The sequence below is a fragment of the Myotis daubentonii genome, chromosome 7, assembly GCF_963259705.1.
Source record: "Myotis daubentonii chromosome 7, mMyoDau2.1, whole genome shotgun sequence".
Lineage (NCBI taxonomy): Eukaryota > Metazoa > Chordata > Mammalia > Chiroptera > Vespertilionidae > Myotis > Myotis daubentonii.
The window spans coordinates 10,688,263-10,715,278 of NC_081846.1; the positions used below are offsets into that span (position 1 = coordinate 10,688,263).

The following is a 27,016-nucleotide window of genomic DNA, read 5'->3' on the forward strand; positions in this document are numbered from 1 at the left end:
CGAACCATGACCTCCTGGTTCATAGTGCAACACTCAACCACTGAGCCGTGCCAGCAGGCTGTAATACTTTCAACAATAAAGATTTAATTTAAAAAAGGTGATTGATCAGGAAGCCTAAGACACTAGGGCTGCTGAACTCTTGCAGTTTAATTCAGTAAATATATAGAGCTCTTACTTGGTACAGGACATGAAATCCTTATTTAAAGGCTTATCTTCTCTCCTGTGTTAAGACTAGCCTTATCGCTCTGCATGGATCTTGCAGGCAGGTTCCTGTATGTCCTGTCTAGTGAGAAGCTATTTTTGTTTTCACTCCAGGTTGTGGGAATGGTAGCGATGCCAGGTCTATCCAGCCAACGAGGTATTTTCTGGGACTTGGGGCCTCTCTGCGGTGGGGGGGGAGGAGGAATAGGGAAAAGGGGGAGACGTGGGCCACTGAATCACTCTGAGACCCTGGAACCGCGAGTGCCTTCTACATACCACATGCTCGTTTACCCCGTGGCTGATAATCACAACCATCGGATGGAAGAGGAGGCGTAGAGCTGCATTTTACAGGTAAGGGAACTGGCCAGGGACCTGTGAAAGGTCACGGAGGCGGTGGTGGGTCTGGGATCTGAGTCTCTAGGTCCTCACAGGCTTCCCACCGCAACGCACAGGGACCCAGTGGAATTTCGGGTCCAGAGCAAATCATCCCGCACCTTCCACTCCCACATTTTTACAAGATGAAATCTGTCTAGAATGGACATTTAATAAAGTCGCAAAGGGGAAGCAATTTATAGCCCGAGAGGTGAGTATGTGCGGTAAGATTCCACCATTTTTTATTTTTTTAAAATTTTTTTTGTCTTCACGAGGAGCGCCTAAGGTTATGTTAGCACTGACGTTGCTGCCTGTCTTCCCGAGTGCTTGCCCGGCACACAGAGACCTGTTTCCTGCACCAGAAGACAACGTGGACGGCCAGCCCAGTTCTGCCTCAAATAATGACCGTGAAGATCAAACGAGGCCCTTGGTAAACCGAGGCCCTTCACAAACTTGCAGGGTAGCGGACATCTTCCCCAGGAACCCGGGGGCTGGGCAGCAGCGGATGAAAAAAATCTCCGGTGACTCGAGGTGCCGGGGGTGGGGGTGGGGGTGATGGTGGTGATGGTAACAGCGTTGGATAACCGGACCTCGTGGATACAACCTCCAAGTGCACGCTGACCAGCAGGCCTGGCCTCCCGGGACTTGGCTCTTTGTAAAGATGAATTAAAAGGGACACGAGGTGCAACATGCCATTCAGATGAACGTAATCTCTCCTCCTGTGAGCCCTGCCCAAACGTTGATGGCTTTAGGACAGAACAAAAAGATCCAGAGAAAAGGCCAGGGACCCGGCCTCGGTCGGGGCACACGGAGGGGAGAGGAGACGGGTGAGGACAGACTCGGGACATCCCCGGGGACGGCTCCGGCTCGGGACATTCTCGTTGGCAACGTTCCAGCCCGAGCGCCCGGGGCTGCCCTGCGTGGACCGGAGGCGCGCGGGGCCAGGCGCGCGCACGCGCACTCACGTGTACACACACTGGCGCGCGCGCACGCGCTACACATACACACGGCCGGCTCCCCGCTCCCCCCGCACCCCATCCCGGGGGCGGGCTGCTCTCGTTAAAGAGCGGACGGTCTCCGCGCAAAGCCAGGCTCTGTTAGGCCCCGGGGGCCAGGGCCCGAGCTGCCGGCAGCCAATGGGCGCGGCGGAGCGGCTCGAGCGCGGCTGACGCTGCACCAATGGGCGTGCGCGGGGGGCGGGGGCAGCGGCGGAGACACTATTGTTGATGAGGAGAAGCGGCGGCGGCGGCTGCACCACCTCCTCGCTGCCGGCCGCGGCCCGGGCGCCCCCCGCACCCCGGATTTCGGCTTCGTCACCCCGTCGCGGGGGCCTTCTCTTCGGCCTCGAGAACCTTTTCCCCTTCAACCCAGCAACGGCCCCCGCCCCCGTCTCGCCCAGTCACCGGGGAGGGTGGACCATGTCCCAGCGGATGAGGCGCAATGGGTCCCCCACGCCGGCCGGCGCCCTCGGGGGCGGTGCGGTCGCCACGACCGGGGGCGCCGGGAGCCGCCTGCAGCCCATGAGGGCGACGGTTCCGTTCCAGCTGAAGCAGCAGCAGCAACATGGCAGCCCCACGCGGAGCAGCGGCGGCGGCGGCGGCAACAACGGCGGCGGCTGTGGCGGCGCCTCAGGCCCCTCGGGCGGCGGGGGCCTGCGCACGGCCTCGCGCAGCACCAGCCCCACGCGCGGCGGCGGGAGTGCGGCCGCGCGCACCAGCCCCACCGTGGCCACGCAGACGGGCGCGTCAGCCACCTCCACGCGAGGCACCAGCCCCACGCGCGGCGCCGCGCCCGGAGCCCGCGGGAGCCCCCCGCGGCCGCCGGCCCCGCCGCCGCTGCTGGGCACCGTGTCGTCGCCGTGTTCGTCGCCCACCCACCTGTGGACGGGCGAGGTGAGCGCGGCCCCACCCCCGGCCCGCGTCCGCCACCGGAGGCGGTCCCCGGAGCAGAGCCGCTGCTCCCCGGAGAGGCGGAGCCCCAGCGCCCCGGTCTGCAAAGCAGGTAAGTGCTGGGGGCCGGGCGGCGCGGGGCAGGGGCCGGGGTGCGCGTCGCTACCGCGCGGGGACTGCGGCGCTGCGGCGGGGCCGGGGCGGCCGGGGGCGGGGCCCGAGTGGGGCGGACCCGCCTGCCCCGCGGCGGCCCCCCCATCCCGCGGCGGCCCCCCCCCCCAGGTCCTTGCCCGCCTCATTCATCCCTCGCCTCAGCCAGTCCCCGCTTGTCCGCGCCCGCGGCGGGGCCGCCGCTCACCTGTGCTTGTTCCGATGTGTGTGGACGGTAAACCCGGGCCCCTGGCCGCCGGCCGCTTCCTGCGGACCTGCCCACCCTCCGCTGGCGGTGAGGCGGGGCGCGGGCTGTCCCCTCGTCCGAGTGACAAGGTTCATGTGAAGGTGGCACGCGGCTGCTGAGTATTTCTCTCCCCACACAGCCCAGATTTGCGGGACTGAAAACGTCAGCGCGGCAGCTGCGGGTACCCGCAGAGTCTGAGCCCGGGAGAGTGTGAGCGCGTCCGTAGCCTCGGGAAGGGGCTGGCGCGGAGCGCAGGGAAGGAAGCAGGTTCCTCTGGAACAGCGGTTCTCAACCTTCTGGCCCTTTAAATACAGTTCCTCATGCTGTGACCCAACCATAAAATTATTTTTGTGGCTACTTCATAACTGTAATGTTGCTACTGTGATGAATCGTCATGTAAATATCTGATATGCAGGATGGTCTTAGGCGACCCCGGTGAAAGGGTCGTTCGACCGCCAAAGGGGTCGCGACCCACAGGTTGAGAACCGCTGCTCTGGACGGTTATGGGCTTTGTCCCAGGGTCTGCGTGTCTTTCTCGTATACCGACTGATTCTGTGCTTAGGATGTAAAACCATTCCTTTGTTTTTCTAAAAAAAGCGAAAGAAAATCTGGGGTTTTTCTGTGATCATTTTCTGGACCTAAAATTGGTTGTTTTCCTCTACACCTGAGCAAGGTCCCTGGAAAGGTCTTGAACTGAGTTGTTGGGTTCTCGTGGAGTCATTCATAAAGAGAAACTCAATAGAGACATTCGGATTGGGGAAACAGAGGTAAAATTTATTATCTGATTGCCTTCCTGTTAGGACCTAGTGAAGAAAGATGTGGATGGTTTTTAGTTTGCGTGTTAATACTGTCAACATAGACCTTTGTCTTTCCTTTTTCTGGGGAATTTCTGTTAAAATCTTTCAGGCAGAATGGCTGGGAATTTCAGGAAACTTTGTACAGTACTTCCTAACCAAATAAAACAGATGAAGTGATTTCAAAGGTTCATTCAGAAATGCAGGGAGTAGGGTGAACCTTTCCTACTATTTATTTTATCATATATTATTTTACCAGATTTTTTGGAGAGAATTGCCCTGAAAAATGATCAATAGTGTTTTCTAATTAAAGCAAGAGTACTGATTTAAATATTTTGAAAATGCAAAGTGCTTTTTAAAAACTGATTGTTAAAAGTACTACATCCTCTTCAAAAAATAGCTACCACTTTACTGAGCTTCTGCTATAATGGTGGGTGATTTACTTACAAGTTCCCATTTTAATTTTCACAGTAGGTTTTAAAGAGCTTAAGTAACAACTATTAGAGTTGATATTTGAACTCTGCTGCGAGATACTTCAATCCTATCTTTTACCTTATATCAAGGCAGTAGCTTTATGATGTATAAGATAGAACCTGGGAAATATATAGCACAGCAAAGTTGCATGTGCTTAGTTTTTGAAGTAACTCTTTGAGATACCTGGTGACCATAATTGCCTCAGTTTACTTTCAGCCCTCTGGAGCTGGCATAGTGCGTGGCAGGTGGAAGGGAAGGAGAGCTGCTTAAGTGGGCATAGAGGTGGAGGTAGGTTGGTAGGAGGTGGTGGCTGCATTCTGAGAATGCACTCTGGCTACCCTCTTAACGGTTTGACCCTTGAAGCAGAGCGGCAGTCTAGGGAGAGAGGGTAAAATTAGGTATTGGCTGTGTGTGGAGAAAGGTGCTCTTTCCTTCTGATCTCTAGAACTGAGTTGTTGGATTTCCAGGGATCTCAGGTTCCTAATGTGCCCATTCGTCATGCTTCCCATAGCTCCCTTTCCTCAGATCTGTTATTCCTTAGAGTATTCATGCTGTTAAATTAACCCTCTCATTACCCACCCTCCAAAAAAACCCCCCAAAACTAAAACAACTTTTTCCTCTAATGCAGCACTCTCAACTGAAAAGGGATACCATCTGTTACTAAGTTATGCTGAAGTGAATGTCTGATAGCTTCCTTCCCAGGATTGTATTGTTTCACTCTAGTGAATTTCCATGCAGAGTAGAACAATTTTCAGATTTCAAGTCTTCGTAGCACAAACTAGACCATTTGCATTTTGCTTTTTTTCTCAGACTAAAACTGGAAAGAGAGAAAAGGAAAAAGTATTTATTTATTTTTATTGATTTCAGGAAGGGAGAGGGAGTGATAGAAACATCAATGATGAGAGAGAGACTCTAGCTGGTTTGTCTCAGTGGATAGAGTGCCAGCCTGCGCATTGAAGGGTCCCAGGTTCGATGCCGGTCAAGGGCATATGCCTGGGTTGTGGGCTCATCCCTAGTAGGGGACATGCAGGAGGCAGCCAATCAATGATTCTCTCTCATCACTGATGTTTCTATCTCTCTCTCCCCTCTCCTTTCCTCTCTGAAATCAATAAAAATATATTTTAAAAAACGATGAGAGAGAATCACTGATTGGCTGCCTCCTGCATGACCCCTACTGAGGATCGAGCATGTGTCCTTGACCAGAATCGAATCTGGGACCCTCAGTCTGAAGGCCGATGCTCTATCCACTGAGCCAAACTGTGTAGGGCTATTTTACTTATTGATTGATTTTAGAGAGAGGAAGGGAGACAGAGAGAGAGAGAGAGAGAGAGAACATTGCTTTGTTATTATACTTATTTATGCTTTCCTTGGTTGTTTCATGTGCCCTGTCCGGAGATTGAACCCCCAACCTTAGCTTTTTGGGATGATGCTTTGATCTCTAACTGAGCTAAAAAGCCAGGGCCTAAGGAAGAGTCTTTTAGATTAGAGGTCAGTTTACAGCCTCAGTGGAATTTAGAAATCTTTACTGGTAGAGGGGAAGTGTCCACCTTATATAGTTTTGTAAACCTCATCTGACTCAAATTCCAGGGTCCATGTAGATCAGGCTACCACTTTCTGGGTGTCTCTGGGATGAACTGGATGCCATAACCTTATTAGGGATCCAGTATCTAAAAGTCCTTGAGTTGAACGTCTCAGGATCCTTAGAGGGTTGGATTCCTACACAGTTGCCTTATTCCTCCAGGTTTAGAGCTAATCATTGGCTCTGAGAACTCCCCTTTTCTTGACTACTATTTGGCAGTGATTTTCAACCAGTGTGCCGCAAGAATTTTTAAAACATGCAATACCTGACTAGTCACGGGCCCTGAACTCATTTCCCTTAGATTGTGAAATAAAAAAAAATGACAGTAGCCAACACAACAATAGCCATCTGGTGTGAATGAATCAAAATTATACCTATTTTTTTTTGTCAGATCAGCATAAAATATATTTTTTTGGTGTGCCACAGAATTTTAGTAATTAGTTTATGTGCCATGAGATAAAAAGGGTTGAAAATCGTTGTGATAAGGTAATCCAAGCACCCATTCTGACAGATAATTAATTTTTTTCAATTACATCCCATATTCTGTATTTGTTTCAGATGTACAACAAAGTGGTTTGAAAATCATGTATCACTGCTTCAAGTATCCACCTGTCCCCATACAGTTATCATTGATATTACTGACTACATTCGCTATGCTGTAATCTACATCTCTGCGACTGTACTGTTACTACCAATTTCTACTTTTTCACCCAGCTCTCCAACCCCTCTCCCCTCTAATAACTGTCATTCTGTTCTCTGTATCTATGAGTCTGTTTCTATTTTGTTTATTTTGTTCATTAGATTTCACATATAAGTGAAATCATATGGTATGTCTCTTTCTGAGTTATTTCACTTAGCATAGTACTCTCTAGGTCCATCATGCTGTCACAAAATGTAAGATTTCATTCTTTTTTTAAGCCCGATTGGTATTCCATTGTGTAAATGTACCGCAGCCTTTTTATCCATTCATCTCTGGATGGGCACTTGAGTTGCTTCCATACCTTGACTATTCTAATATATAAAAAGCCAGGGGCCCTCATGACCGAAACAACTGGACGGATGACCAAACAGCAGGCTGCGTGGGGCGAACAGGCAGGCAGGAAGTTAGTGAGGGACGACCAAACGACTGAACAAACAGCCTGCGTGGGGCAATCAGGCCAGCAGGGGGGTTAGTGAGGGACAACCAAGTGACTCAACAACAGGCTGCGTGGGGTGACAAGGCCTGCAGGGGGCGCAGTTGGGGGCGACCAGGCTAGCAGGGAAGGGGCAGTTGGGGGTGACTGGGCCAGCAGGGGGGCATTTGGAGGCGAACAGGTTGGTAGGGGTGGAATTTGGGGGCGACCAGGCCAGCGGTGGGGGGCAGTTGGGGGCGACCTGGCCGGCATGGGGGCAGTTAGGGGCGATCAGGCCGGCAGGCAGAGGCGGTTAGGGGTGATCATGCTGGCAGGGGAACAAATAGGGGCAATCAGGCAGGCAGGCAGGGGAGCAGTTAGGAGCCAGCGGTCCTGGGTTGTGAGATGGATTTCTGATGGCCGATCCCAGGGATTGGGCCTAAACCGGCAGTCGATATCCTCTGGGGAGTCCCAGATTGGAGAGGGTGCAGGCTGGACTGAGGGGACCCCCACCCCCCATGCATGAATTTTGTGCACTGGACCTCTAGTCTATACTAATAAAAGCATAATATGCTAATTAGACTGGACAGCCAAACTACCTTGCTGACGTACTTCTGGAGGAAGCCGGGGCTGCGAGGGGCGAGGCAAGCCACAAGGCAAGCCGCCGCAGCTGTGAGGGCCGAGGCAGGTTGCCGCGGCTGCGAGAGCTGAGCCCCTTGCACAAATTTCGTGCCTCAGGCCTTTAATTGTAAATAATGCTGCAATGAAAATAGGGGGTGCATATATTATTTTGAATTAGTGTTTTAGGTTCCTTTGGATATATTCACAAAAGTGGAATCACTGGGTCATAAGGAAATTTCGTTTTTAATATTTTCTTAAAATCCTCACCCGAGGATTTTTTTTTACTGATTTTTAGAGGGGGGGAGGAGGGGGAGAGAGAGAGCGAGAGAGAGAGAAAAAAACATTGATTGGTTGCCTCCTGCATGAGCCTCAATAAGGCCCAGGGATCAAACCCATAACCTAGGCATGTGTCCTAAATGGGAATCAAATCCGGGACCTTTTTTTTTTTTTTTTCTCTTAAATTAAATCTTCATTGTTCAGATTATTACAGTTCCCCTCCCCCCCCATAGCTCTCCTCCACCCAGTTCCCACCCCACCCTCTGCCCTTACCCCTCCCACTGTCCTCATCCATAGGTGTACGATTTTTGTCCAGTCTCTTCCTGCACCCCTACACCCCTTTCCCCCCAAGAATTGTCAGTCCACTCCCTTTCCATGCCCCTGATTCTATTATATTCACCAGTTTACTCTGTTGATCAGATTTTTTATTCCCTTGATTTTTAGATTCACTTGTTGATAGGTATGTATTTGCTGTTCATAATTTTTATCTTTATCTTTTTCTTCTTCCTCTTCTTAAAGAATACCTTTCAGCATTTCATATAATGCTGATTTGGTAGTGATTAACTCCTTTAGCTTTTTCTTATCTGTGAAGCTCTTTATCTGACCTTCAATTCTGAATGATAGCTTTGCTGGATAAGGTAATCTTGGTTGTAGGTTCTTGCTATTCATCACTTTGAATATTTCTTGCCACTCTCTTCTGGCCTGCGTAGTTTCTGTTGAGAAATCAGCTGACAGTCGTATGGGTACTCCCTTGTAGGTAACTGACTGTTTTTCTCTTGCTGCTTTTAAGATTCTCTCTTTGTCTTTTGCTCTTGGCATTTTAATTATGATGTGTCTTGGTGTGGTCCTCTTTGGATTCCTTTTGTTTGGGGTTCTCTGTGCTTCCTGGACTTGTAAGTCTATTTCTTTCACCAGGTAGGGGAAGTTTTCTGTCATTATTTCTTCAAATAGGTTTTCAATGTCTTGCCCTCTCTTTTCTGGCACCCCTATAATTCTGATGTTGGTACGCTTGAAGTTGTCCCAGAGGCTCCTTACACTATCTTCATATTTTTGTATTCTTTTTTCTTTTTGCTTTTCCTGTTGAGTATTTTTTGCTTCTTCGTATTTCAAATCTTTGACTTGATTCTTGTGATCCTCTTGTCTGCTGTTGGATCGCTGTATATTATTCTTTATTTCAGTCAGTGTATGCTTAATTTCTAGTTGGTCCTTTTTCATATCCTCAGGGGTCTCACTAAATTTATCGGTGGTTTCCAGAGAATTCTTGAAAAACCTTATAACCATGGTTTTGAACTCTATATCCAGTTGTTTGCTTTCCTGCATTTCTGTCATTTGTGACCTGTTTCTTTGTCTCCACATTTTTAATGCTTCCCTGTGTTGGTAGAGTGGCTTTGTGTGCTAGGTGTCCTATAGGGCCCAGTGGCTCAGCCTCCCCAATTACCTGAGGTGGACACTCTTGGTGCACCCCTTTGTGGGCTTTGTGCACAGTCTTGTTGTAGTTAAGCCTTGATTGTTGTAGGTATCACTGGGAGGAATTGACCTCCAGGCCAATTGGCCTTGAGAATCAGCTGTGTCTGCAGTGGGAGAACTGTGCTGAAGACACCCTCTGGGTCAAGACTTGCTTCAGTGGGGCTTTGGTGCTCACTGAATCTGCCCACTGAGTGTGTCCCTTATGGATCTGAGGAGTTGTAGTCTGGATGGTCCCACTCTGACCACTGGGTACACTGGCTCTTGGATCTAAGGAGGTGCTAGTTTAGCCTCTGCCTGAGGCTACCCAGCAGGAGCTACGAAGAGGTCTGCAGATTCCCCTTCCTTGTTTGGGGTTTGGAGGTGCCCAGATGAGGCCCAGCTGTGAAGCAATGCAAGGTGCTGTGGGGCCTTGGGCCTTCTCTTGGAAGTTCTGGGTCTGTCTGGCCCAGCTCCAGTTTGTTAGGTAATTTTCAGATTGCAAAGGGCCAGGGCATTCATATGCAAAAGCCTCTGCCACAGCCTGGGCGGGGCAGGGTCTCAGGGAATCAACAGGGTGGAGCAAGCAGCTATGGCTGATCCTCAGCCCTGCCCTAAGGAGCCGCGCGTCTCAGTGTCCTGGTAATTGCTGCAAGCACCTCTGAGGGAAAGCCTCCCTCAAGTTCCGAGTTCTGCCTGCTGCCAGACAGTTTAGTTTCTCCCTGTATGAGTCCTGGGTCCCCAGAGACTTCCGGGAACTGGAGTTCAGAGCAGTCAGGAGCTTGTGACTCCCTCCCAATTCAAAAAGACAGCGGCGTCCTCAGGTGCCAGCCCCCTTCCGCGTGAGCACTTGAGCCTCCATACCTCTGCAATTCACTTCCGCACCTCCTCTTGAGTCTCAGTGTGCTTTTCTCTTTCCTTCTAGTTGTAGAATTTCCACTCAGCCAGCCTTCCTGTGGTTCTGGATGATGTCTGTTTTGTCTTTTAGTTGTATTTTTGAAGTTGTTGTGGGAGGCAGCAATTTCCGGTGTTTACCTATGCCACCATCTTGGTTTTAAAATCTGGGACCTTTTGATGACACTCCTACAACTGACCCACCACTGGCCAGGGCCCATTTTTAATTTTTTGATGAACCTCCTCAGTGTCTTCCATAATGGCTACACCAATCTGTGTTCCCACCTTCAGTGCCTGCTGTGTCCATGGCAATGTGGTTTGTCATTAGAAACTGAGAAAGGCTTAGAGAAAGGTGAGTTGGCAACAGTGTTAACTGTAGATAAAATAATGAAAAAGGTGAGGTTTGTTTTTGTGCCTTTCCTCTTTTTACCTCATTTCATCTTAATAAAATGTCAAATATCCTGTCTAATAAAATAGTAATATGCAAATTGACCATCACTCCACACACACGATGGCCACCCCATGTGGTCAAAGATGGCTGTCCCCAGGTGGACACAAGATGGCTGGCAGGGGAGGAGAGTTTGGGGGGACCAGGCCTGCAGGGGAGGGCAGTTGGGGGCGACCAGATTGGCAAGGCAGGGCAGTTGGGGGTGATCAGGCCGGCAGGGGAAGGCAGTTAGGGGAAATTGGGCTGGCAGGGGAGCAGTTAGGCCGTCGATCAGGCTGGCAGGGGAGTGGTTAGGGGGTAATCAGACTGTCAGGCAGAAGCAGTTAGGGGTAATCAGGCAGGGAGGCAGGCGAGCGGTTGGGAGCCAGCAGTCCTGGATTATGAAAGAGATGTCCGACTGCCTTTTTAGGCCCAATCCCACTGGGCAGTTGGACATCCCTCGAGAGGTCCCAGATTGGAGAGGGTGCAGGATGGGCTGAAGTACCCCCCCCCCCACTTGTGCATGAATTTCGTGCACCGGGCCTCTAATCCTATCTAATAAAAGAGAAACATGGTAATTGGCGTAGGACTGCTACCCTTCCCATTGGCTAATCAGCGAGATATGCAAATTAACTGCCAGCCAAGATGGTGGCCGGCAGCCAGGCAGCTTGAAACTAACATGAGGCTTGCTTGCTTCAGTGAGGGAGGAAACCAACGTTCCCCGCTTGCCTTGCCGGCCTCTGAGCTTGCAGTTTAAGAAACATAGTAACAAATATAGAGGCTAAACAAAACCCCAGAAACCAGCTTTCAGCCAGCCAGGATCTCAGAGCTAGAGTTGATACAGATTTTCGATTATAGAACCGAAACAAACCAGATACCTACTTTCAGTAGCTGAGGCCTCAGAGCTGGAGCCAAGCCTCAGAGCTAAAGCTGGCCCAGAATAAAAAAAAAAAAGAAAAGAGCGGTTGGGTGCTTCTGTCACCCGCCAGCCTGAAAACAGCCCTCAGCCCCTCACCCAGACTGGCCAGGCACCCCGGTGGGGACCCCCACCCTGAAGGGTGTGTGACCAGCTGAAAACAGCCCTCAGCCCCTCACCCAGACTGGCCAGGCACCCCAGTGGGGACCCCCACCCTGATCCAGGACACCCTTCAGGGCAAACCAGCCAGCCCCCACCTGTGCACCAGGCCTCTATCCTATATAGTAAAAGGGTTATATGCCTCCCAGCACCGGGATCAGCATGACAGGGGGTAGTGCCCAAACCCCCTGATCGGCCCTGCTCTGTGTGTGACAGGGTGCGGCGCCCCAACCCCCCCTCCCCCCATGGGCCCTGCTCTGTGTGTGACGGGGTAGAGCCATAATCTCCCCATCGGCCCTGCCCTGAGTGTGACAGTGGCGGTGCCCCAACCCCCTGATTGGCCCTGCTCTGTGGGTGACGGGGTGGTGCCCCAACTCCCCTATCGGCCCTAGACTGTGAGTGACAGGGGGGAGCTCCTCAACCCCCTGATGGGCCCTGCTCTGTGCGTGACAGGGGGGAGCTCCCCAACCCCCTGATAGACCCTGCTCTGTGAATGACAGGGTACGGAGCCCCAACCCCCCTGATTGGCCCTGCTCTGTGCGTGACAGGGGGTGGCGCCGCAACCTCCCCGTCGACCCTGCCTTGAGTGTGACGGGGCGGTGCCCCAACCCCCCAATTGGCCCTACCCTGAGTGTGATTGAGGGTGGCATCGCAACCTCCCGATACGCCCTGCTCTGTGCATGACTGGGGGCGGCGCCCCAACTCCCCAATCGGCCCTGCTCTAAGCCCGACCAGAGGCTGCACCTAGGGATTGGGCCTGCCCTCTGCCACCCAGGAGCAGGCCTAAGCCAGCAGGGCGTTATCTCCCGAGGGGTCCCAGACTGCGAGAGGGCACAGGCCGGGCTGAGGGACCCCCCTTCCCCCCCGAGTGCACAAATTTTTGTGCACCGGGCCTCTAGTATATGTTATAAATGGAGAGGTAGCATAACATGGAGGTTGGGAGCATCGGCTTTGGGTAGACAGTCTGGATTTAATACCTGTTTTGCCACCTAGAAACCATGTGATATTGGAAAGTGAATAACTTTCTGACCCTTATCTTTCTCATTTGTATGAAAAAGGTAGTGATGGATGTCATTTTCATCTGGTGGTAAGGATGACATGAGAGAAAATTTTAAAAGAGTACTGTACCTCATCATAAAAGTTGGCTATTGTGTATCATATTAGTTTGCTTCTAGTTTTAGTGGATATAACATAAATTGCCAATGTAGGCTTAGTTTTCATGGTTGTATGAAATTTCATGTTAGAGAGAATATTGCCTGTGAACATCCAGAAATGTTTCTCAGAGTGTGGTCTAGTTTATCTTTATCAGAATTACTTAGGGTCCTTGGTAAAAATGCAGGTTACCAGACTCTAGTACAGACCTTAAAAGCCTGATCTCTACCCACTGTGATTTTGCTGTACTCTAAAACAAAAAAAGTGACTAGAAGCACCAAAAGAAAATCTGAAAACTCATCATTAGAAAAAATGGCTTTCGTACAGTATGTGTAAAAGTTATTTTTTGCAGTGTGGCTGATACGTAGATAGCAAGTTGTGTTTTTGCTAATTTCTCCCTTACTTTGGATGCATTATGTTGTGTATGAATTTGGTTGGTTGTTGGGGTGGAGGAAGTGGCAAGAGCAACAAGAGATGGAGGTCTCTAGACTAATAATCAGGAGAAAGTAGGGTATCAGAACTTAATATTTGCAGCATCTTAGACTTGTACTGTACTTTTGTTGTTGTTAATCCTCACCTGAGGATATTTTTTCTATTTTTAAAAAATATGTTTTTGTTGATTTTTTTTCTGTTTAGAGAGAGAGGAAAAGAGAGGAAGAGAGAGGGAGAGAGAGAGAGAAAAAAACATCAATGATGAGAGAGAATCATTGATCGGCTGCCTCCTGCATGCCCCACACAGGATTGAGCCCACAACTTGGGCATGTGTCCTGACTAGGAATCGAACCATGATCTCCTGGTTCATGGTTTAACCACTGAGCCACACTTGCTAGGGTTTCCCCCCTTTTGAACAAATAATTATGTCTAGTATATCCCTTCTTCTTTTTAAATGATTTTGTGGATAACAGGAACTACAGCCTTTAAGTCAGTAGCTGATCAGGTTTTAGAACCTTTATAATGTAATACCTAGGGCCATGGTTTGGGATGCTCTATTGTCATTGAAGCAACACAGGAACCAGTTGAACTAGTACAGGTGGTTTGGGAGTTCCAAACTCCTATGACTGAAACTTTTAGTGCCACACCATATTGTAGTTAACTTCTGTAAAGATTTGATTTTCTTTTCTTTTTTTATTGAGGTATAATTAACAAATAAAATTGCAAGACATTTAAAGTGTACATTGTGATTTGATATCCATTGTAAAAGGATTCCTCCCATCTAGTTTATTCGTCACCTCACATATTTTTCTCCTCCTCCTCCTCCTTTTGCTATGCATCTTCCTTCTTCTTTTGTGAGAACATTTAAGTTCTATTTCTTAGCACATTTCAATTATACAACAGTGTTGTCAACTGTAGTCACCATCTATATATATAAAGAGTGAGGGTCCATAACGTTCAAAATGACCAAAGGGACGATCAAATGCCAGGCTGCATGCGCAGCAGGCTCAGGTGGGCGGGGACTGGCGAGCAGGCTGAACTGCTCACCTCTTGGAGACAGAGAAAGGCCCCAGGCTTCGCCAACAGCTGAGCATCTCTCTCTCTGAGAGGTCAGCAGTTCAGATGGAGCGGCTGCTGATCAGCCCCGCCTCTCTGATCAGGCCGGGAAATAAGCTCAGAGATGCTGACTGGCATAGAAACTGATCAATCAGAACCAAATCTGGGAAAACTGCGAGGAGCCAATGGCTGCCTAGGAGGCGGAGCTTTTGGCACTGACTGGCATAGAAACCGACCAATCAGAACCTAATCTGGGTAAATTGCAAAGGCAGAACCTAAGGTTGGGGCTGAGGAGGGGTTTTAAGGGCAACAGCTGTTTGGTGTAAGGTGTAAGAAAGCAGTTCAATTTTTTAATGACCAGTTTGGCAGTACAGTGCATATGGCTGGCTATCAGTCCAGATATAGGGATTATGTATTTTTGTCTGCCAAGAGCATCTCCTCCTGCTGAAAAAGCCCCTACCCCCCATTTAAGCAATCCTATCCTATATAATCTACACTAATAAAAGAGAAACATGGTAATTGGCGTACGATCGCTACCCTTCCCATTGGCTAATCAGCGAGATATGCAAATTAACTGACAGCCAAGATGGAGGCCGGCAGCCAGGCAGCTTAAACTGAACATGAGGCTTGCTTGCTTCAGTGACGGCGGACTCCAACGTTCCCCGCCTGCCGCTGCAGGCCTCTGAGTGGGCAGTTTGAAACATAGTAACATATAGAAGCTAAAAAAAAACTCCAGAAACCTGCGAGAGCCGGGATCTCAGAGCTGGAGTCAGAGCTGGAGTTATACATTGTTTCGATTACCTACTTTCAGCAGCAGAGGCCTAAGAGCTGGAGCCTCAGAGCTAAAGCTGGCCCAGAATTAAAAAAAGAAAAAAGAAAAAAAGGAGCGGTTGGGAGCTTCCGTCACCCGCCACCCTGAAAACAGCCCTCAGCCCCTCACCCAGACTGGCCAGGCACCCCGGTGGGGACCCCCACACTGAAGGGTGTGTGACCAGCTGCAAACAGCCCTCAGCCCCTCACCCAGGCTGGCCAGGCACCCCAGTGGGGACCCCCACCCTGATCCAGGACACCCTTCAGGGAAAACCAGCCAGCCCCACCCATGCACCAGGCCTCTATCCTATATAGTAAAAGGGTAATATGCCTCCCAGCACCGGGAACAGCGGAGCCGAGAGGCCTCCTGGCACCGGGATCAGCGTGACAGGGGGCAGCGCCCAAACCCCCTGATCGCCCTGCGGCTCTGTGTGTGACGGGGTGGGGCCACAACCTCCCTATCCACCCTGCTTTGTTCGTGATGGGGGAAGGTGCCCCAACCTCCTGATCCGCCCTGCTCTTTGTGTGACAGGGGTGGTGCCCCAACTCCCCTGTCGGCCCTACTCTCTGAGTGACGGGGGAGCTCCTCAACCCCCTGATGGGCCCTGCTCTGTGTGTGACGGGGGGGAGCTCCCCAACCCCCTGATGGGCCCTGCTCTGTGTGTGACGGGTGGCAGTGCCCCAACCCCCGGATTGGCCCTGCTTTGTGCGTGATGGGGTGGCGCCGCAACTTCCCCATCGACCCTGCCTTGAGTATGACAGGGGGCGGTGCCCCAAACCCCCAATCGGCCCTACCCTGAGCGTGACTGAGGGTGGCATTACAACTTCCCAATCTGCCCTGCTCTGTGCATGACAGGGGGCGGCGCCCCAACTCCCCAATTGGCCCTGCTCTGAGCCTGACCAGGGGCTGCACCTAGGGATTGGGCCTGCCCTCTGCCACCCCGGAGCAGGCCTAAACCAGCAGGTCGTTATCTCCTGAGGGGTCCCAGACTGCGAGAGGGCACAGGCCAGGCTGAGGGTCGCCCCATTCTCCCCGAGTGCACAAATTTTTGTGCACCGGGCCTCTAGTAGATATATAAATCCCTAATATATATAGGGGATTTATAGACCGAATGGCGGGACAACCGAACAACTAGTTGCTGTGATGTGCGCTGACCACCATGGGCGTGCGTGGAACATGGCAGGTGTCAGCAGCAGGCGGCAGAGCATAGAACATGGTGGGCATTGGCTGTGGCAGGATGGTGGAGCAGGTGAGCGGGGGTTCCAATTGCTGCACACTGTCAGTGGGTGAAAGCAGAGCCACCGGTGGCAACGGGAGCAGGGCTGCCAGCAGACAGGGAACTGGGGGCCACGGCAGGAGGGGGCCTGGGCAGGAGTGTGGAGGATGGGCTGAGACCTGCCCCTGTGCCCACCAAGGCCTTGGGGCCCACAGTTACTTGCAAGGTGCATGAATTCGTGCACTGGGCTCCTAGTACATAGATAAAAGGCTAAGTTGACTTGCACATGCACGATACATATAAAGCTTTTGCTGGTTCCAGTTGCGCGGGTGTGTTTTGATCTGTCATTGTCAATTGTGTTTGGTTGACACTTGTATTATAGAGAAGGGTGAATAGCGATATTAAAATATTTCTTCTAATTAATTTCCTTTCAACGTGCACGAATCTGTGCACCGGCCCACTAGTAATAGTATAATTTTATGAATGCATATATTTATGTTTAATATATTTAAGCTTCTTAATTTTCTTTAATTTACAGCATAAATTAAGCCTACGCCTAACCCACATCAAAAAAAAAAAAAAAAAAAGGAGATATGAGGGTGTTTCTTCTGCGTCACCTCTAACTTCCTATTACCTCTAGTATTTTGCTTTTGGTTTACATCTAAGTATATAACTATTTGTATCTTGAAATGCAAAATTTTTTGCATATGTGGCTTTAATTAGAACTCCTGCAGCCTGGTTAATATGGTTTCTTGCAGTGTATTTACTGTAACAAAATCTCACTAAGGTAAGGATTTTTATAGAAGTAGGTTAAAGTGTAATTTTAACTTTATCTTAATTGCCTTATGTCCTTTTGAGTATAGATGGTATAATGATGAATGAGTATTTTACATATCATACCAATTTAATTTTAAAACCTAGATGAACACTTTTTAAATTGATAGACATACATTTGTCTTTTCTGTGTGTGTGTGTGTGTGTGTGTGTGTGTGTGTGTGTGTTTGTAGGGGTAATTGCAGTTGTAAGAAATAAAACAAAGAGATCTTTTGTACACTTTGCCTGGGTTCCCCAATGACATTTTGTAGAACTATTACTCTACAACGTTATAACCAGAATATTGACATTGTGCAATTCACTGCTTTATTCAGATGTCTTCAATTTTACTTGTATTCTTTTGTGTGTGTGTGTGTGTAATTCTATACTTTTACTCTTGTTTGTATGTTTCTATATCTGCCACTTCAGTCAAGATATTGAATACTTCCTTATCACAAAGGTCCCTGCTTCTCTCCCAGTACTTTTATTTTTCCTCCCTTATCTCTAACCCCTGGGGATCCCGGGTTGGCGGATGCTAATGTACCGATCCGCCAATGGCCACGCCCACAAATGGCCCTCCCGTGGGGATCCGTGGCTGGCAGGTGCTAATACACCGATCAGCCACTGGCTGCGCCCACAAACGGCCCTCCCGCTGGGATCCTGGTTGGCAGGTGCTAATGCACCCATCCGCCACTGGCCATGCCCACAAATGGCCCTCCGCGGGGATCCCGGGTTGGCAGGTGCTAATGCACCCATCCGCCAATGGCCATGCCCACCAGCCGCCCTCCCACGGGGATCCCGAGTTGGCAGGTGCTAATGCACCGATCAGCCACTGGTCCCCCCAGGCCGCCCCAAGCCTGTAGGCCTGTGCCTAGGCCAGGAGTGGCCGGGGTCCCAGAACATGACAGAGGATGCAGGTCGGGCTGAGGGGTCTGGCCCCACCCCTCACCCTCACCCCCAAGTGCACAAATTTTTGTGCACCGGGCTACTAGTCTATATATAAAAGGCTAATATGTAAATTGTCCCCATGGGAGTTTGACGGGAGACTGATCGCTTGCTATGATGTGTGTGGACCACCAGGGGGTGGCGTGGAACGAAGGAGGGCCCCAGCTGGCAGCTGGGGAAGGGAGGCTCTGGCCGGCCCTGATCACCAGCCAGGCTTGAGGGACACTACCCGTGCATGAATTTCGTGCACCAGGCCTCTAGTAGTTTGTAATTTCTTTTTGTTATATATATATTTATATTTTAGTTAGGAAACTCCTGACTGTTTTAAAACTTAGGTTCTACTTTTTTTCTTCTTTCATCTATTTTTAAAATAAATATATTTGCCTTAAATTTAGGTGACAAAACACGACCGCCTTCCTCAAGCCCCTCTACTATTATTCGCCGCACTTCCTCTCTGGATACACTTGCTGCTCCATACCTTGCAGGGCACTGGCCTCGTGATAATCATGGTCAAACTGCTCCTTGCATGAAGGACAAAGCTACACAGGTAGGTGTATTACAGGTCTTATCCTGAATTTTTTTTTTTTTTTTATTGCTTAAAGTAATACAAAGGGTATTACATATGTGTCCATTTTTCCCCCCCCTGCCCTAGACAGTCCCCTAGCCTCCCCTATCCCCCAGTGTCTTATGTCCATTGGTTATGCTTATATGCATGCATACAAGTCCTTTGGTTGATCTCTTATCCCCCTACCTCCTGTCCCCCAACCCTCCGCGGCCTTCCCGCTGCAGTTTGACAATCTGTTTGAGGCAACTCTGCCTCTGTATCTATTATTGTTCACAAGTTTATAATGGTCTCTGTTATCCATGAATGAGTGAGATCATGTGGTATTTTTCCTTCATTGACTGGCTTATTTCACTTAGCATAATGCTCTCCAGTTCCATCCATGCCGTTGCAAATGGTAAGAGTTCCTTCCTTTTTAGAGCAGCATAGTATTCCATCGTGTAGATGTACCACAGTTTTCTAATTCATTCATCTACTGATGGGCACTTAGGCTGTTTCCAGATCTTAGCTATGGTGACTTGTGCTGCTATGAACATAGGGGTGCATATATCCTTTCTGATTGGTGTTTCTGGTTTCTTGGGATATATTCCTAGAAGTGGGATCACAGGGTCAAATGGGAGTTTCATTTTCAGTTTTTTGAGGAAACTCCATACTGTCTTCCATAGTGGCTGCACCAGTCTGCATTCCCACCAGCAGTGCACAAGTGTTCCTTTTTCTCCACATCCTCTCCAGCACTTGTCGTTTGTTGATTTGTTGATGATAGCCAGTCTGACAGGTGTGAGATGGTACCTCATTGTTCTTTTGATTTGCATTTCTCGGATGATTAGTGACTTTGAGCATGTTTTCATATGTCTCTTGGCTTTCTGAATGTCCTCTTTTGAAAGGTGTCTATTTAGGTCCTTTGCCCATTTTTTGATTGGATTGTTTATCTTCCTTTTGTTAAGTTGTATGAGTTCCCTATAAATTTTGGAGATTAGGCCCTTATCAGATATGACATTGGCAAATATGTTTTCCCACACAGTGGGTTTTCTCGTTGTTTTGTTGATGGTTTCTTTTGCTGTGCAGAAGTTTTTTATTTTGATGTAGTCCCATTTGTTCATTTTCTCTTTCTTTTTTTCTTTTTTTTTTTTATTTTTATTTTTATTTTTTTTTTTAAATATATATTTTATTGATTTTTTACAGAGAGGAAGGGAGAGAGATAGAGAGCTAGAAACATCGATGAGAGAGAATCATCGATCAGCTGCCTCCTGCACATCTCCTACTGGGGATATGCCCGCAACCCAGGTACATGCCCTTGACCGGAATCGAACCTGGGACCTCTCAGTCCGCAGGCCGACGCTCTATCCACTGAGCCAAACCGGTTTTGGCATGTTCATTTTCTCTTTCGTTTCAAGTGCCCTAGGAGCTGTATCAGTGAAGAAATTGCTTCGGCATATGTCTGAGATTTTCTTGCCTTTGGATTCTTCTAGAATTTTTATGGTTTCCTGTCGTACATTTAAGTCCTTTATCCATTTTGAGTTTATGTGTATGGTGTATGTTGGTGGTCTAGTTTCATTTTCTTGCATATATCTGTCCAATTTTCCCAGCACCATTTATTGAAGAGACTATCTTGGCTCCATTGTATGTTCTTGCCTCCTTTGTCAAATATTAGTTGAGCATATTGGTTCGGGCCGATTTCTGGGCTCTCTATTCTATTCCATTGATCTATATGCCTATTCTTGTGCCAGTACCAGGCAGTTTTGAGAACAGTGGCTTTGTAATTCATCTTGATATCTGGTATTGAGATCCCACCTACTTTGTTCTTTTTCAGGATTGCTGCAGCTATTCGGGGTCTTTTTTTATTCCAGATGAATTTTTGGAGAGTTCGTTCTAGATCTATGAAGTATGCCGTTGGTATTTTAATGGGAAGTGCGTTTTGAATTTATAGATTGCTTTGGGTAGTATGGACATTTTAATGATGTTGATTCTACCAATCCATGAACACGGTATGTTCTTCCATCTGTTTATGTCTTCCTCTATATGTTTTTTCAACGTCCTGTAGTTTTCTGAGTAGAGGTCTTTTACTGCTTTAGTTAAGTTCATTCCTGGATAGCTTAATTTTTTTGGTGCGATGGTAAACGGGATTGTTTTTATAATCTCTCTTTCTGAAAGTTCACTATTGGTGTATAGAAATGCCTCAGATTTCTTGGGGTTAATTTTGTATCCTGCTACATTGCCAAATTCATGTATTAAGTCTAGTAGCTTTTTGATGTAGTCTCTAGGGTTTTGTATGTATAGTATCATGTCATCTGCAAATAAGGACAGTTTTACTTCCTCTTTTCCAATTTGGATGCCTTTTATTTCTTCTTCTTGCCTAATTGCAATGGCTAACACTTCCAGTAGTATGTTGAACAGGAGTGGTGAGAGGGGGCATCCCTGTCTTGTTCCTGTTCTTAGGGGAAATGGTGTTAGTTTTTGTCCATTGAGTATGAAGTTGGCTGTGGGCCTGTCATATATGGCTTTTATTATGTTGAGGTATGATCCTTCTACTCCCGCCTTACTGAGAGTTTTTATCAAAAATGGGTATTGAATTTTGTCAAATGCTTTTTCTGCATCAATTGATATGACCATGTGGTTTTTTTCTTTCAATTTGTTTATGTGAGGTATCACATTTATTGATTTGCGGATATTGTACCATCCTTGCATTCCTGGGATAAATCCTACTTGGTCATGGTGTATGATCTTTCTGATGTATTGCTGGATCCGATTTGCTAAGATTTTGTTGAGGATTTTGGCATCTATGTTCATGAGGGATATTGGCCTGTAATTCTCTTTCATTGTGTTGTCTTTACCTGGTTTTGGTATTAGGGTGATGCTGGCTTCATAGAATGAGCTTGGAAGTGTTCCTTCCTCTTGAATTTTTTGTAGTAGTCTGAGGAGGATAGGTTTTAGTTCTTCCTTGAATGTTTGGTAAAACTCCCCTGTGAAGCCGTCTGGTCCTGGGCTTTTGTTTGATGGAAGCTTTTTGATGACTGCTTCAATTTCTTCCATAGTTATTGGCCTGTTGAGATTTTTAGATTCTTCCTGATTGAGTTTTGGAATGTTGTATTTTTCTAGGAATATGTCCATTTCCTCCAGGTTGTCTAGTTTGTTGGAGTAGAGCTGTCCATAGTATTTTTTAACAATCATTTGTATTTCTGTGGAGTCTGTTGTTATTTCGCCTCTATCGTTTCTGATTTTGTTTATTTGGGTCCTCTCTCTTTGCTTCTTGGTGAGTCTGGCTAGAGGTTTGTCAATCTTGTTCATCCTTTCAAAGAACCAGCTCTTGGTTTCATTGACTTTCTGTATTGTTTTTTTTGTCTCTATGTCATTTATTTCTGCTCTAATCTTTATTATCTCCTTCCTTCTGCTCACTCTGGGGTTTTCTTGTTGCTCTCTTTCTAAATCTTTGAGTTGTAGAGTTAGATGATTTACTACCATTTTTTCTTGTTTTTTGAGATAGGCCTGTAGAGCTATAAACTTCCCTCTCAGGACTGCTTTCATTGTGTCCCATAGGTATTGGATTGTTGTGTTTTCATTGTCATTAGTTTCCAGGATGTTTTTAATTTCTTCTTTGATCTCATTGGTTACCCAGTCAATATTTAATAGCATGCTATTCAGCTTCCAGGTGTTTGAGTATTTTGGGTTGTTTTTATTGTAGTTTATTTCTAATATTATGCCATCGTGGTCTGCGAAGATGCTTTTGATGATTTCAATCTTCTTGAATTTGGGGATACTTTGCTTGTGACCCAATATATGGTCTATTTTTGAATATGTCTTAGGAGCACATGAGTAGAATGTATATTCCCTGGCTTTGGGGTGAAGTGTTCTGAAGATGTCTATTAAGTCCATCTGATCTAGTGAGTCATTTAGGATTGCTGTATCTTTGCTGATTGTTTGTCTAGAGGACTTATCCAGTGCTGTCAGTGGTGTATTAAAGTCCCCTACTATGATTGTATTGTTGTCGATCTCTCCTTTGATATCTTCCAGGAGTTTTTTTTATGAATTTGGGTGCTCCTGCATTGGGTGCATATATGTTTACCAGGGTTATATCTTCTTGTTGTATTGATCCCTTTAGTATTATGAAGTGGCCTTCCTTATCTCTTGTTATGGCCTTCACTTTGAGGTCTATTTTGTCCGATATAAGTATTGCTACCCCAGCTTTCTTTTCCTTTCTATTTGCCTGAAAGATATTTTTCCATCCTTTCACTTTCAGTCTGTGTGAGTCCCTTCTAATGAGGTGGGTTTCTTGTCGACAGCAGATGTATGGGTCATGTTTTTTTTATCCATTCAGCCACTCGATGTCTTTTGGTTGAAGCATTTAGTCCGTTTATGTTTAAAGTTATTATTGAAAGGTACTTGTTTGTAGCCATTTCTTTTTTTGTGTGGCTGTTTTCTTTCTGAGCTTTTTATTTCTTATTTTTATACCAGTCCCTTTAGCATTCCTTGCATTGCTGGCTTGGTGGTGATAAACTCCCTTAGCCTTTTTTTGTGTGTGAAGCTTCTTATTTCCCCTTCAAGTTTGAATGATAGCCTTGCTGGATAGAGTATTCTTGGATTCAGTCCTTTGCTTTGCATCACTTTGTAAATTTCCGTCCATTCTTTTCTGGCCTGATGTGTTTCTGTTGAGAAATCATTTGATAATCTAATGGGAGGTCCCTTGTATGTAACTTTCCGTCTCTCTCTTGCAGCCTGTAAGATTTTCTCTTTGTCCTGAACATTTGCCATGGTAATTATGATGTGTCTTGGTGTGGGTCTTTTCGGATTCACCTTGTTTGGGACTCTCTGGGCTTGTGTGACTTTTTTCTTCCCCACCTCAGGGAAGTTTTCTGATATTATTTCTTCGAATAGGTTTTCTAATCCTTGTTCATCTTTCTGTTGTTCTTGCACCCCTATTATTTGTATGTTGTTTCGTTTAATGTTGTCCCAAAGCTCCCTTAGGCTCTCCTCCTGTCTTTTAATTTTTTTCTCCAATTGCAGTACATTTTGGGTGTGTTTTGCTTCCTTGTCTTCTAATTCACTAATTCGGTCCTCTGCTTCTCCTCGTCTACTGTTGATACTTTCAATGGTGTTTTTTATTGCAGCTATATCACTCTTCATTTCTTCTTGGATCTTACTTAAGTTGTTGATTTTTTCATCTGTTTCTTCTAGCTTTTTCCATATGTTATTGATTTTTTCATCTGTTTCTTCTTGCTTCTTGCATAGGTAGTTGGCTTTTTCATCTGTTTCTTCTTGCTTCTTGTAGAAGTTGTTGATTTTTTCCTCCATCCGGTTTATGCACTCTAGAACCCTTATTCTGAATTCTTTTTCTGTCATGTTGCATGCCTCTGTATTACTTAGCTGCTTTTCTGGAGAGTACTCCTTCTCTTTCCTTTGGGGGTTTCTTTGTCTACCCATGTTTGATCTCACTGACATATCTAGACGTTGAGTTGTTCAGTGGCTGCTCCTTGGGTGGCAGTGACTCCTTGGTCTGTGGTTGCTCTTCGGGCGGTTGCTGTAGCAGCTGCTCCTCAGTTGGCAGCAGCTCCTCTGGTGGGTGCTGTTCACAGCTGTGGTGGCTCTTCTGGCTGGTGGGGGGAGGCTTCACATACAGCTGCTGTTCCTCAGCAGAGGGTGTGGTGCTCAGGTGGCTGCTGTTGCTTGGATCTGCTGCGAGGTTGGTCCATTGCAGGTGCTGGGGTCCCTCATTCAGCTGCATCCACCTGGGGCTGCGTCCACCTGGGGCCGGACCATCCTCCTCTTCTCTCGGGACCAGGCGGCCTGCACGTCCCGGAGGTTCGTCCAGCGCTCCTCCGACCCGCGCAGCCCTACAAAGCCCCTGAATTGTTTTATTCTGAGACTGTTTCTTATAATTTTCATTTTTGTTTCTCATAATTATTTGTTTTGGTCTGTGATCAAATTCTTAAAACATCCATGTATCTTAGAATAATCTGAAGCTTATCAAAAGAGCAGATAACTAGGCCTGATCTCCAGATATTCTTTAGTAGATTTTGGTTGAGGCTTGAGAATGTAAAGGGTGTCCCAAAATTCACGCAAGATCTGAATTTTCCGTGAGCATTAGCAACAACAACAACAAAAAAGAGCCTAATTTTACTTGGTTTATTGAATCAGATTCTTATATCTGTTGCCTTTTGATTTCAATCCCTTCAATTTGATAAGCATTACCAAGTACCAGTTATGGCCCAGAAGCTGGGACAAAGAAGACCAATGAAGACCATGGCTTTGCGTATGTGCCAGCAAAGCCGTGGAGGCCATTTACCCGATGTGTTATTCCATACATAACCCTATACTGTATACTTTATGATTCAGTAAAATATTTACAATTTTTAATTATAAACCTGTGTTTTCTATCAAAATTACTTCTTGCATGAATTTTGGGACACCCTATACATTTTAAAGATTTCCCCCTACTGGTCTTAAATGGAATTTTTCATATATTACTACCTCTGAATTACTATCACTGGCTAACTACTTTTTGTTTATTAACAAAAGTTTTTCTACCTTTTCAATTGCCTATGGTTGTTTTTTTTGTGAGCACTTTCACACCCTTTGTAACATTAGCACTCTCGATGGCCTTTTTATGTTTTAAAAGCATTCTCTCCTTTGTTGCCTGAGAGATACTTTTTGTCATGCATGAATGGGCTGTCAGGTTGAAAACTGAAGTTTTGTTCCACAACCAAGATGTTTTTTCCGTGAACAACTTAGTTGAGAATGGAATTGTTCTAGATGGGAGACGTTTGACTGAATTGTATTACTTATTCTTAATTTCTGAGTGGTTATTTTATGTGGTTTCTATGTCCTTTATTGATGCTTATATCTCTTTGTTTAAGGTCTCACTGAGATAACCATTCTTCCCCTAAGGTCTAGAGCAGGGGTGGGCAAACTTTTTGACTCAAGGGCCACAATGGGTTCTTAAACTGGACCAGAGGGCCGGAACAAAAGCATGGATGGAGTGTTTGTGTGAACTAATATAAATTCAAAGTAAACATCATTACATAAAAGGGTACGGTCTTTTTTTTCAGTAGTTTTATTCATTTCAAACGGGCCGGCCCGGCCCTCGGGCCGTAGTTTGCCCACGGCTGGTCTAGAGCGTCTTTAAAACGATTGTCTTAAATTCTGCTTCTGGTATTTTGATTGCTTCATTTAATTTAATTCTTTGGGTATTTTTCTTACTCTTTAACTTGGGGTATATTTATTTATTTCCCCATTTTGTCTCTGTGTATTAGGTAGATCGGGTACAACTCCCAAACTTGTTATGGTGGCTTTATGATGAAGGTGTTGGGCTCAGTGGCAAAACCTTCCAGAGCACCTGAGCTCCATGCTCCAGGAATATTTCTTGGGTGTTATATGCACCCTCCTGTTGTAGTTTAGTTTTGAATGCTGTTTAGCCTTTTGTGGGTGGACTTAACCCTTCAGGCTGGCTGACCATAAGGATAAACCTCAATCACTGTGTGAGATGTTGTGCACGGGCTGTCCCCTGAGGTGAAGTTGTTTCCAGCAGGGCCTAGTGCCTACCAGAATTCCTTTTTGGGTGTGCCAATTGTTTGGTTATTTGGGTTGAGCTCTGGTATGATCTGAAGTCTACCCTGGTTGTGTTGGTTCTGGGCCCACTTGGGTGGGGTTCATGTCAGATGTTATGCTTAACCAGCATTGGGCTACCTGTCTGGAGCTACTATATTTTTCACCTTTGTGGCTGCATCTCCTTGGCCTGGGTGTTTGTGGGAGAAGCCAGTCTATATATATAAAAGCCTAACATGCAAATTTTGCCCACAGGAGTTCAGTCGGGAGACCAGTCGCTTGCTATGACATGTGCTGACTACTAGGGGGTGGCACAGAATGAAGGAAGGCCCTGGCCAGCAGCTGGAAGCTGGGGAAGGGAGGGCCCTGACTGGCAGCCTGAAGGCCACGATCGGCCCTAATTGCCGGCCAGGCTTAGTTACCCTACCCGTGCACAAATTTCGTGCACTGGGCCTCTAGTATGTGTATAAGGGTCAGTTTCCTTCAACTTCGAGCTGGGGGCATGTAAGAGGACAGGTTCTCTGAGGTCCACCTGTCCTTGTCAGCTACTCCACCTCTCCCTGGGGTTGCCTAATCTTCCTCCAGAGTCTTCTGAAGGATGATTAGAGAGTGTGCCCAGGCTGCCTGCAACCCACAGCCCCTTCCACAAGTTGCAAGCTTGGTAGGGGTGGGTAACCAGGGTTGGGAGGATGGAGCTAGTGCAGTGATGGTGAACCTTTTGAGCTCGGCGTGCCAGCATTTTGAAAAACCCTAACTTAACTCTGGTGCCATGTCACATATAGAAATTTTTTGATATTTGCAACCATAGTAAAACAAAGATTCATATTTTTGATATTTATTTTATATATTTAAATACCATTTAACAAAGAAAAATCAACCAAAAAAATGAGTTCTCGTGTCACCTCTGACACGCGTGTCTTAGGTTCACCATCACTGAGC

General features: G+C 47.1%; 1 protein-coding gene across 4 annotated transcripts in view; it reads left to right on the forward strand.

Moving 5' to 3' along the window:
- The first annotated feature begins 1,739 nt into the window (after positions 1–1,739).
- The window catches only part of FAM117B (family with sequence similarity 117 member B), a 92,649-nt gene continuing 67,372 nt past the window's right edge, over positions 1,740–27,016 (forward strand). Inside the window, exons 1-2 of one of the 4 annotated variants that reach the window (XM_059702812.1) lie at positions 1,740–2,574; positions 18,375–18,526. In XM_059702812.1, coding sequence (XP_059558795.1) covers positions 1,800–2,574; positions 18,375–18,526 — 927 coding nt within the window. In that variant the 5' untranslated portion in view covers positions 1,740–1,799. The remainder of the gene's footprint in view (positions 2,575–18,374; positions 18,527–27,016) is intronic. The other 3 variants (XM_059702811.1, XM_059702814.1, XM_059702810.1) reach the window with 3 other exon arrangements.